Source organism: Culex pipiens, chromosome 3 (genome assembly GCF_016801865.2).
Source record: "Culex pipiens pallens isolate TS chromosome 3, TS_CPP_V2, whole genome shotgun sequence".
NCBI lineage: Eukaryota > Metazoa > Arthropoda > Insecta > Diptera > Culicidae > Culex > Culex pipiens.
In genome coordinates, this window is record NC_068939.1 from 180,390,263 (window position 1) to 180,403,379 (window position 13,117).

General features: G+C 33.2%; 1 protein-coding gene across 1 annotated transcript in view; it reads left to right on the forward strand.

The window, feature by feature from the left end:
• The first annotated feature begins 991 nt into the window (after positions 1-991).
• LOC120421439 (uncharacterized) overlaps positions 992-13,117 on the forward strand; it is a 101,022-nt gene continuing 88,896 nt past the window's right edge. The window contains exon 1 of the mRNA XM_039584646.2: positions 992-2,297. Within this exon, the coding sequence (XP_039440580.1) occupies positions 2,048-2,297 (250 nt within the window). The 5' untranslated portion in view covers positions 992-2,047. The remainder of the gene's footprint in view (positions 2,298-13,117) is intronic.

Below are 13,117 nucleotides of genomic sequence, written 5' to 3' on the forward strand. Positions count from 1 at the left end.
AAAATACGGGTCTAATTATTTCGGCCAGGGAACCCCCAGAAAAATTTTGAGCCCGATCCGAGCACTTTTGTTTTTTTCCATGCTGTTTTCGTGGGGAATTGCTGTATATATATATATATATATATATATATATATATATATATATATATATATATATATATATATATATATATATATATATATATATATATATATATATATATATATATATATATATATATATATATATATATATATATATATATACGTACATATCTCAGGCATCGTCCAATCAACCCCCTTAAACAAAAATTGACCACTTTTTTGCAATATAATTCCTGCAAAACCTTATTTCCCAACCCTCAAAAATTAGAACTTAAGGCAGTGCCAGCCGGCCTTTGGAAACATTTACATATTATTACAAAACTACTCAACTTATTCCAACTTTTTTGGCTTTTCCATTCTCCTAGGCCATTACTAGTACTAGCCTTATCACTTAAATTGCCGTTTTCACTTTATATCAGAAGAAAAGGTGATTTTTAAGGGGGTGTCCAAATTACCCCCACTGTCCATATTACCCCAAACTCCCCTAATATTATCATCATTTTTTCTGTATATCGGAGCAAAAAATTGAACACTCTACATTCGATTATCACCACAAATTGATGGAAAAACAAACATTATTCAAAATTGATAGCTGTCATTCACAAGGTCAACCGGTTCAATTAAAACATAATTTCAATCAGCAATCGTATTGCATACCAAAAATTTGATTTAATTTTTAGGTTTAAGCTCATTTTATTGCTGCATTTTTAATCATCCCAATAAAAACGTTAAAAATCATTGCATCCTCGAGTTTTAACATCCTTCGACAACCACACCCCCAAGGCCACAGTGTATAATTTGAAACTTAAAATCATAAATATTCATACTGATTCTCAGACACTTGAAAACAACTTGTCGTTTGTCAACTTTGGTCAGCACCCGGTGGTGCCTCATCAGGACTAGGAGGTTGAGGAGGTTGTAAATATTGTGATGCTCTGTTTTGCCACAAATTTGCATCTATTTTTGCTAGCCCATCCAAAAGAAAACACATAAACACAATATTCTAATGGTAATTTATTTCCTCGTTTTGTCTATTTTCAGCAGAACACCCCCCAGAAAGGCCTCTGAAGCATCCTTTGCTGAGGTGGTCTGGTCCAAGTGAATTTTGAAACATCTCTGTGCTGAAGCTTTTGTGCACTTTTTCAAGGACTTGAAGCTTGAAGGGTCATGAGATAATAATAATAACATCTAGCTAAAAAAAAGGAAGCAGGTGAACAAGTCTCGGTGGTCGGCTAGAGGTCCTTCTCCCCTAAGGGGTCAACGAGAAAAACCCGAGGAAAAACCAGAAAAAATCACCACCCATTAGTCACAATAAACTCCAAAGGCTGAAGTTGAAGCTTTTGCTGCTGCTGATGTTGGAAGGTGGTGGTGAAAACAAGGAATATCAAGTGTTTACCGGTTGAATGAGTGGAGGAAGAAAAAAAAACTTGAGTCACCTTGCCCACCTGGTCAAAGAGGGGGTGGGGCAAAGTTCGCAGAGGAAAATTGTGATTTATTTTATATCTGTGGAAAAGTGTTCCGTTTTTTTCTTCTTTTCATTTTCTTTTTGGCCTTCGGCCTCCACGACAAATGAGTTTTAAAAAGTGGGGCCATTGAAGAAAGGGCCAAGGGGCGCAACGAAAAAAAATTGCCAAGAAAGACGCGTGAAAATATATATCATTATTAATGCCACTTTTTATTTTGCCTAATTTGTTACCGGTCCCCCACGTAGAACCCTCTTCGTCCCTAATGAGGGCCATAAATTGACGCGAGCGGTGCTGGAGGAAAAACCGCGCGCCGGGGAAAAACAGTGTCGCGTGTCGCTGGGGGTGGAAAACAACTGCGAAACAATGACGTCGGCGCCCTAACGAAGTCACATTTATCACACTTTTTTTCTGAGGAAGGAAGAGAAATTAACAGTATTCAAATCAAAGAAAGTTTGAAAAAAGTTTCCCGAAAAAAACAACTCAGAAGAAAAGCAAAAATGAACAAAAACAAATCGCAACCCGGAAATCCGGCCAAGAGGACACTGGAGCTCGGGGGCGGCCCCCGACCAGCCCGGCCAAGTCTCCCGGTGGGCCTGCTCCTCCTGGTGATACTCAACGTAAACTGCAACTGGGGGGGTGCCCTCATGGTACGGGCGGACCCCTCGTCACGAACTGGAATTGATCATTCAGCAGCCGGCACCGCCGGAAGAGGCCCAGATGAGCACGAGCAACGAGTGCATCATTACGGTAAGTGATGCTTCTGCGCGAGATGATGAAGGGTTGGCGTTGACAAGATGGTTTGTACAGGGCAGGTTTTTTTTTCTGCAGGTCTTTAATTTCTTAATTGAGAACACTACACGGGGAGAACGGGCGTGAAGCTTGAAGTGTGCACTCTTTTTTTAAGACGGACGGTAATGGATTGGGTTGAAAGTTGCAGAAAATAAGCATGTAGAAATGCAATGAATTTCAACCAAACTTTAACTTACACCATTTCTTTTCGGGTAATCCTTCGTTAACTCACACGGAATTGGAAAAAGTGGACCCGACACTTCTTCAATTTGCGTGAAACTTTGTCCTAAGGGATAACTGTTGTCCCTGATCAAGAAACCGAAGTCCGTTTTTAGATATCGCGTGACGGAGGGGCGGTACGACCCCTTTGATTTTTGAACATGCGAAAAAGAGGTGTTTTTCAATAATTTGCAGCCTGAAACGGTGATGTTACGAAAAAAAACTTATTTTTTATCGAAAAAAAAAAACACAAAAAAATAAAAGCTCTGCCATCTTCCGTTACTAAAATGTTGAAAAAAAATTGGAACATGTAATTGTAAGGGAAATTTTATTTACTTTTCCAATCTACATTAACCCAGAAGGGTCATTTTTTTATTTAGAACAAAAAATTTCATTTTAACGTTCCGTGTTTTTTCTAACTTTGCAGGATTATTTTTTAAGAGTGTAATAGAATTCTACAAAATTGTAGAGAAATTTAAAAAAGTTTGACATTTAAGGGGTTTACTTTCTATCATCTCAAGTTAACGCGATTTTTAGAAAAAAAAAAGTTTCGAAAAAGTTGGTTGTGTCAATCCGTGCAGTGCCAATGCATGTCTGATTTTCAGAAATGGTCACTCATGGTCACTATTTTTTAAAATCAAAAAATTGCTAATATTTCGCTCAAATCAAACTATCGGTGGCTATATCTTGGAAATGGAGCCCTTTATAAAAAAATCTGTAAAGTTTTTGCATGAAACCTCGATTTTTTTCCAAAAATCACTTTTTTTTTCAAAAATTCATAACTCAGCGGCAGATTTTTTGACCATGTTTCTCTATGGCTCAAAAGTTGCAGATTTTTGTCCCCTAAAACATATCAAAAAATCTCGAAAATCAAAAAATACGTATTTTGGGAAATTGAGTTTTAGTGAAAAAAAAGTTGATAAAAATATTTACAATTTTTTTCCGTGAACCTATTTCTTTCAAAAGTCTTCAACAATATCTACAACTTTGCCGATGATAACAAATTGATCAGAAAATTCATTCAAAAGTTACATCTGTTTGAATATTTACATTTACATTTACAGCAGCCAAAATTGTATGGAGATTTGTATGGATGAACCAATCATACAAAATAGTTTATTTGGTCATAGGAAAGGCCCCCACAAAGTTTGAGACAAATCAAAAAATACAAATAAAATCCATTTCTGGTTTTGGTAAAGAATTGCTCTTATGTTATAATCCATTTTTTTTTGTAATTGTCTGCTCTATAACTTTGTTGAACATTGTTACACTCTAAAAAAATAATCCTGCAAATTTAAAACAAGCACTCTAAAAAAATAATCCTGCAAATTTAAAACAAGCTCAAAAATAAAAAAATGTTGATCTAATAGAAAAAGACCCTTCAGATTCGAAATGTACATCACAATTATCTTAAAATGACATGTTCCAAAATAGCAGAGTTCTAAAAACTTTTTGTTGGTTTTTCGATGAAAAATACGTTTTTTGAGAATTTTGAGTAAGCCATAAAATCGGGAATGCATTTTTAAGTTCCTTTGACACCAAATTTTTCATCACATCGCCATTTCAGGCTGCAAATTATTAAGAAACACGTCTTTTTTCCAAATGTTCAAAAATTGAAGGGGTTGTTCCACCCCTCCGTCACGAGATATCGAAAAATGGAGCTTGGGCTCGTCGTCAGGGACAAAAAGTATCTCTTAGGCCCTAGTTTCACGCGTATCGTAAAGGGGTCGGGGCATTTTTTTCCAATTTCGTGTGAGTTAGTGGAGAATTATCCAGGTATCAAATGATCGTATTTTATGCATATCTACATTTTAATAATTAGTATGCGTTTTTAAAATTACTCAATATTTTCACAAAAAAAATAAATAAATAAAAATAATAATAATTAATAAATGACTCTTTTTTAATTTTTCAGTCAATCGAAAAGTGCGCGAGAACGTTTTTAATGTTTTAGTAAACATGCTTGCTGACATCGTAATCTATCATTTGAGTAGTGAAAAGTCCTAATCACCTACAACTTTTCTGAAAAATACTCAAAATTTCACACACATTTTCCCACATTTCTATAATAATTACTTAGATCTTCAAAAAATACTATTTTTTTCAAAATAGGTTTTAAATGATTGGGAAATTCCTAAGTTTCGATAATTTTTTTTGTAAATGCTCAAAATTTTCACAAAAATACTAAAAATTTCAGTTTTTAACAACAAAAAATCCGATTATATACCCATATAACGAAAAAAAAAAAATTTTGTATGTTTTTTCAATGCACGTATTTCTGTAAAAAATTTGAGTAAAAAAGTTAAATCGAATTTAATGAAAAATTTACAACATTGTATTCCCATTTTGAAAAAAAAATCAAAATTTTAGTATTTAAACAAAAATACGTGGTTTAGTGAACATTTTGAGTATTTCATAAAAAAAATATTTTTATTATATTATATGCAAAATCCCGATCATTGCAAAAAAATTAATAAATTTGATTTATTTTTTTAAAAATACGTATTTTGTGAAAATTTTGGGTATTTGAAAAAAATGGTGTTATTACTTTCAAATGTCTGAAAAAAAAACCTGGTTTATTTGATACCCATATTGTAAACAACTGAAATTTTGAGCATTTTTCCGAAAATACGTAGTTATGTGATTTTTTTTTGTATTTTCTAAACTGTCCGTTTCAACCTTCGAAATGTATGAAAAATCCCGATCATTTGATACCCATGTAGCTAAAACAAAAATTTCGAGTATTTTTTCGAAAAATGCATTTTTAAAGTACAAGAAAAAAATAATTATGAGTATAATAAGTATATGAAAAGTATTTTTGTAAAAAATTTGTGTTAGTAAGTTCATAATTGCAATGGATAACTGACATCATCCCGATTCTAAAACACTATAATTTTTTAATGTTTGGATGATTTTTCATATGATTCTAGCCAACTGTCTCCCATATGGCAAATATTCCATAAGCTTTGTGCCTCGGTGTTGCATCCTCCAACAAAATTTACTGGACCTAATTTCTGTGAAAAATGAATGAATTGATACGCCAAAACCAAATGAATTAAATTTAAAAAATATCTAATCTTGGAATCCTGTTGACAGATGTTCTCATTATTTTATATGATACGTAAAACATTCTAAAATTATTTAACAATTATTGTCAGGCTCGTTGGTCACAAGACCTGCAAATCAGCAAATCAAGTTGGGTAATTCTCTACCAACTCACACGAAATCGGGAAAAGTTGCCCCGACCCCTCTTCGATTTGCGTGAAACTTTGTCCTAAGGGGTAACTTTTGTCCCTGATCACGAAACCGAGGTCCGTTTTTTGATATCTCGTGACGGAGGGGCGGTACGACCCCTTCCATTTTTGAACATGCGAAAAAAGAGGTGTTTTTCAATAATTTGCAGCCTGAAACGGTGATGAGATAGAAATTTGGTGTCAAAGGGACTTTTATGTAAAATTAGACGCCCGATTTGATGGCGTACTCAGAATTCCGAATAAACGTATTTTGCATCGAAAAAAACACTAAAAAAGTTTTAAAAATTCTCCCATTTTCCGTTACTCGACTGTAAAAAATTTTGGAACATGTCATTTTATGGGAAATTTAATGTACTTTTCGAATCTACATTGTCCCAGAAGGGTCATTTTTTCATTTAGAACAAAATTTTTCATTTTAAAATTTCGTGTTTTTTCTAACTTTGCAGGGTTATTTTTTAGAGTGTAACAATGTTCTACAAAGTTGTAGAGCAGACAATTACAAAAATTTTGATATATAAACATAAGGGGTTTGCTTATAAACATCACGAGTTATCGCGATTTTACGAAAAAAAGTTTTGAAAAAGTTGGTCGTCATCGATCATGGCCATCCATGGTCACCCGCGACAGACACGGACGACGAAACAAAGAGAAACGCAAAAAGTAACTTTTTCAAAACTTTTTTTCGTAAAATCGCGATAACTCGTGATGTTTATAAGCAAACCCCTTATGTCTATATATCAAAATTTTTGTAATTGTCTACTCTACAACTTTGTAGAACATTGTTACACTCTAAAAAATAACCCTGCAAAGTTAGAAAAAACACGAAATTTTAAAATGAAAAATTTTGTTCTAAATGAAAAAATGACCCTTCTGGGACAATGTAGATTCGAAAAGTACATTAAATTTCCCATAAAATGACATGTTCCAACATTTTTTACAGTCGAGTAACGGAAAATGGGATAATTTTTAAAACTTTTTTAGTGTTTTTTTCGATGCAAAATACGTTTATTCGGAATTCTGAGTACGCCATCAAATCGGGCGTCTAATTTTACACAAAAGTCCCTTTGACACCAAATTTCTATCTCATCACCGTTTCAGGCTGCAAATTATTGAAAAACACCTCTTTTTTCACATGTTCAAAAATGGAAGGGGTCGTACCGCCCCTCCGTCACGAGATATCAAAAAACGGACCTCGGTTTCGTGATCAGGGACAAAAGTTACCCCTTAGGACAAAGTTTCACGCAAATCGAAGAGGGGTCGGGGCAACTGCTGTGTGAGTTGGCGGAGAATTACCCAGTTGTTATTTGACCTTCATGTAAATTAATCTATTATCTATGAGCCAAATCTAAGCCAAATTTGAGCCAAATTTAAGCAAATTTGATTTGGATTTTGCTACCCGAGCAGATGGAAATAACCTGGGAAAACATTTTTCGATATTTGAAAATACTAAGCCAATAACATTTTAAGTTATTTAAAACACAATTTGCTATTCGCCGTAATGATTTTTTGTTATTGGATTGTTTTTATAAGAAAATACTAATAACATTTTTGTTAGTTTTCGAGCAAATCTTTGTTATTATTTTTTGATATTTTAACAACTAATCCGATCATCCCAATAATAGAGGGAGGTATTCTTCCACAACAAAAAATGTTGTACCAAAGTTGTTTTGACTTTCAACCAATATTAAACCAATTACAAATTATGTTATGATAGCATAACTGTTATTAAACCCTTATGAAAAAAAGTTTTTTTCAAGAAGATTTCATAATACTTTTTGTTATTTTAACAGTATTTGTTATTGAAATGGCATGAATTTTGTTATTACAGTCGCCCGGATCTGAATTTCAATGTGTGCAATAACGATGATTGATAGTGCAATCAGTATTCTACTGAAAATTCATGCTCTTTGTTCAAGATCATGCAATATCTTGCTGAATCATTGTGATTATCAATGGTAGAACTAAACTGGAGCTTAAGTATAATTACAGTTTCATTTTCTAAGATTTTCCAGAAGCCTTTCCTTCGTCTTAAGAACCTCTTCAATCGCTCTTCTGACTTTCCGAACGGCATCAAGAGCCAGAAGTAATTAATTTGCAAGTGGGTTGGGCTTTAGCCGTCCATCGGTTTATACAAAGAAAGCTATTCAATTTGAGACAAATGCTCTCGAGAAGACAGCAGATAATACCTGCTTGTTTTTAAAGTACGACATTGCGCAAAACTGTGTGTTTTGAAATACGATCTCAGACTGCCAGCAGCGACGGCGTCGAGCATCCAATTCCAGCTCCCATCAATATGCGTGCCATTCCACGGGAATAAACAAAATTGATAGCGACACTTTGGTTATTTATTGGTAAACTTTGTTCCGCCTTTGCCAAAGGTGATACGTGTTATCGTTCTCCATACGAAGCTCGGGGCTCGGGGAGCTATCCCACGTGAAGGGGGTTGTGGGAGCACCAGCATGCGAGGGTAAACATAATCACCTCTGCAAAGCGAGAAAGGATAACACCCACCCACATCCACCCCGAATGGTTTTCTTTTGTCTCCACGAGGGAAAATATGCTCGGCATCAATATCTCACCTTGCTGGATGGAAACCCGGGTTTGCTGGCAACACTGGGTTGGGTGCCGTGCACTTGAGAAAATTTGGAATGCTGTTTGATCAGTTTCCCGAGCACGTGAAGATAACTGGAAGATTTTATGTTTTATTACAACCAGAAGATTTATTAGGAAAATTCAGAAAATAATGAAAGTTTTAATATAACATAAATTTTGTCATTTCAACTTGCTCGGGACGTGTGTGATTTTGGAGAGTCCTTCCGAACGGGGACTTTGGGGAGCAGTTCAATTAGAATCAATTGTGTTTTATCACCATCTACACCAGAACTGTGCTCTTCTCCTGAGTTGGAAGAGAGCTGGATTTGGTATTCATTTCACGTTCGAGTGTTCCATTGAACGACTGGCACGACTGGAGTCCAGGTAGATAGAGCACAGATCATGGCGAGAAGAGGTACTTCATTTGTGTTCTGAGCACTCGTTAGAATCGGTGCTCATCAGGATCACCTCCACAATTATGCTCCTCTTGTGGAACAGAAATTAAATTTCACCAGTTTCGGATCCAACGCGAATAATTTTCCACCGGTATTGAAGTTAAAGTTCACGAACGTGATTCCAAACCCAAGAACTCAACTCCCAAGGATATTACCTCGGGCAAACATTTGCGGAAAGCCTAATCAAACATAGCGGCTAACTAGTTGCAATCGGAAACCCAGATCAAACTTCCGGGCTCGACCGGCAGCTGGCCAATTTTCAAGCACGCTCCGCCCCGCCTCAATGTAAATTGGCCAAAATTATGGGCGAGTAATTCAAAAAACAAACAACCACCACTTTTACCCTCCTCGCTTGCACCCTCCCCCGGCAGGGTGACATTTCCCGTCCTGGACGTTGCGAGACCCGGGGACATTACCCGGTGGCCTTGGCTGCTCCTACTTTGACTTTGTTTGACACGGAAATGAGAGGAAATCAACGGCAATTTGGAGAGGGGGGGCTGTTGGGACGGGGAGTGAAATCTAGTACAGCAGGGACAATTTTTGGTTTGGATAGTGGGATTCCTGAGAAAATTTTGGAAAAAATGTCATTCAATTTGAAAGTGTATTTGTGTGTATTTTAAAGTAATCTTCGGGCTGACAATAAATTGAACAAAGTGATTCTGTCTTAAAAAACAGAGCAAATTAGTTTATCGACTATCGCTCTCTTTTGCTGAAATTCTCAAAAAATAGAAGAAAATTTGACAATTGATGAATATTGCAATATTGCAAATCAAAAAATTTCCTAAAAAAAGATGTTGTTTAAAAGGCATTTAAATTCCAATTTTTTTTTTATTAAAGCTATTCACAATTTATTGAATCTAACCCTTTTTTTTTGTTTGTCCATTGTTTAGAAAATATTACTTCAAATATTTAAAAAAAATCAAATCACTACCGGATCTAAGACAAGAAAACAAATGTATTTCAAAGGGAAACCATTTGATCTGGACGAGCAAAAAGTATCACAAAATACTAAAAAAAACAACATTTATGTTAGTGTCAACTAGAGGTGGGCAAAATCGCTCTTTTTTAGGAGCCGCTCATTTTCGTTCGCTCATTAAAAAGAGCCGATCTTTTGAACGGCTCTTTCGCTCTTTTTAAAAATTTGGATGAAAAGGTTTTTTTTTAAGAATCGTGTGATTTTATAACACATTGGACTTCCATAAATTATTTGATAAAAAAAAAATAAACTGAAAACGAGAAGATGTCCTTGAAAACCATAAGTCTTGGTTGTCTTCATGTCAAGATTTCTACTCGACTAAACATTCGAGTAATAGAATGGCATAAAAACTTAAATCTAGCATGCCGGAAAAATTGCTTGTAATTTTAAAATTGTATTAATTTCTACATGAATTAAAATAATGCTAATATTTTATTTGTAGAAAATATTTTGTGAACTTTTTCTACATTCTGATTGAATCGATAAAATATTCAGTATTCAGTTCATTTTTGGTAAGATTTTAACAAATCATTTACTTTTGGGATTAATTTTTATAAGCATTGATATTTTGAAATTGCATTTCCAATTCTCAAAAACAAATTTAATACTGTTTTTTTTCGAAAATTCAATAAATTATATTTATATCAAAAATCATGCCATCTTGAAACAGTTCTTTCAAAAGACCGGAGATAAAAAAGAACCGCGGTTCTTTTTTTGTGAGCCACGGTTCGTTCGCTCTTTTCAGTGAATCGGCTCTTTGAGCGGCTCGCTCTTTTTTTGCCCACCTCTAGTGTCAACAATTTTGAAATATCTTTAGTTTTTTTTTCAAATTTATTTTAGAAGAATTCTGAAATTCTAGGAATTTTAAATCTCATCAGTTAATTTTTGAAATTATAACAACTGTTTGTCAAATTTTAATAAGAAAAGATTTATTTTTAGAACTTGGCAATTCTTTCGGGATTTTTTATTTAGTATTATTTTAGTTTTTACGATTTTGTTTCCATGTATTTATCAAATAAACTTTTCGCATCATTAGCTCATCCATACAAGTCTTCATATTAATTTGTAGCATGTTAAGATTTCTTACAATTTTCTTTTAAGATTTTGCTGGCTGGATAACTGGATGTTGAGATATAGCCTAAAAAAAATGATTTGGGAATGATGAGTTTTCTTCAGTTTATCTAATTTGCCTTATTTTTTCAACTGACGACATCTAAGGAACTTATGGTCCATCTATCTATGCCATAAAATAAAGCTTGCTTATGTAGAGTTTTCTGTAGTTTTTAAAATATTTTTTTATTTTCAATTCAAAAAAAGAGCCAAATTCTCAAAAAAGTTAAGATTTTTGTTTGAAGTCCTAATGATATGTTTCGCATGATTCTTAAATATTAATTTGAATTAAATTGAAAACAGCATGGATAAACCCAGGGATGTCTACGCCGTTAATTTTTTTTATCGATTTCATAGGGTGTTTATTGTAACTAATATTACAAAAGGGCGTTATATTAAATATTGGACCATTTTTGAAATGTTGGAGTTGATGAAAAAGATTCAAAAATATTTTTTCCTGGAAATCTGAAAAATATTTCAAAATTTGTGTTATTATTATTATTATTTTTGAAAATACTACAAGTTTTCAAAAAACATTTGGAAATACTAAATACTAAAAAAAATACTAAAAAATCAGTATTTTACAACATGGGTATCAAATGATAAGGAATTTTGGATACATTTTGAAAATTAGAACTCATGTTTTTTTTGAACAGTCAATTTTTTTTGAAAATACTCAAAATTTTCAAAAATACTCCAAATTTTAGTTTTTCACAATATGAGTATCAAATGATCGGGATTTTTCGATTCTTTTCGAAAGTAATAACAAAAAAAAAAGAAATTACTCAAAATTTTCACAAAACTATGAAGTTTCGAAAAAAAAGTACTGAAAATTTCAGGTTTTTTAAAACACATTTTTTTAAAATACCCATATTATCAAAAACAAAAAAATTAGTGTATTTTCCAAAAACACTCAGTTCTGTCAAAATGTTGAGTATTTTTAGAAAATTGTGCTTATGCTTTCGAAATGTATCTAAAAATCCCGATCATTTAATACCCATATTGTAACAAAACTGAGATTTGGAGTATTATTCGAAAATACGTAGTTTTGTAAAAATTTTGAGTATTTTTAAAAAAAATGTCATTGAAATGTTAGCAAAAATTCCGATCATTTGATACCCATATTGTAAAAACTGAAATTTTAGGTGTTTTTTTTTTCGAAAAAATTTAGTCCCATAAGCTCCGTGCTTCAGTAAAGCACGAATCCAAACCGGGGCATGACTGTACATATTTTTCTATGGCTCGAAAATTGAGGTTTTTTGTTCCCTAAAAATAACAAACAAAATTTAAAATTTAGAAAATACGGATTTTGGAAATTTAAGTTTTTGTTAAAAAAAAGTCATTGAAAAATTGTCAAAAAGATTTTTTTCCATCTATAATTTTTTTCTTGGTAGTCATCTATGCCTATATTTTTTCGAAGACACCACATTATTACAAAATTCCTCCAAAAGAAACATATTTTCGAATATTAATGTGAGCAACTCTCTACGAAATCAGCCGATTTCGACCATTTTTATTTTTTGTATTTTTTATTTGACTCAAACTTTGTGACCAAATAAGCTATTTTGCGTCATTGGTTCACCCATACAAGTCTCCATACAATTTTGGCTGCTGTCCATACAAAAATGGTATGTAAATATTCAAACAGCTGTAACTTTTGAGTGAATTTTCTGATCATTTTTGTGTCTTCGGCAAAATTGTAGGTATTGTTGAGGACTTTTGAGAAAAAAATAGGTACACGGAAAAAAAATTTGCAGATTTTTTTTATCAACATTTTTTTTACTAAAACTCAATTTCTCAAAATACGTATTTTTTGATTTTCGAGATTTTTTGATATGTTTTAGGGGACAAAAATCCGCAACTTTTGAGCCATAGAGAAACATGGCCAAAAAATCTGCCGCCGAGTTATGAATTTTTGAAAAAATAGTGATTTTTGGAAAAAAATTGAAGTTTCATGCAAAAACAAGTTTGACATTACTTTTTAATGCAAAATTGAATTTGCAATCGAAAAGTACTGTAAAGATTTTTTGATAAAGGGCTCCGTTTTCAAGATATAGCCACCGAAAGTTTGATTTTAGCGAAATATTTGCAGTTTTTCAATTTTTAAAAATAGTGACCATGAGTGACCATTTCTAAAAATATTTCTTTTTGAAAAGTTCAGAAAATTTGCTA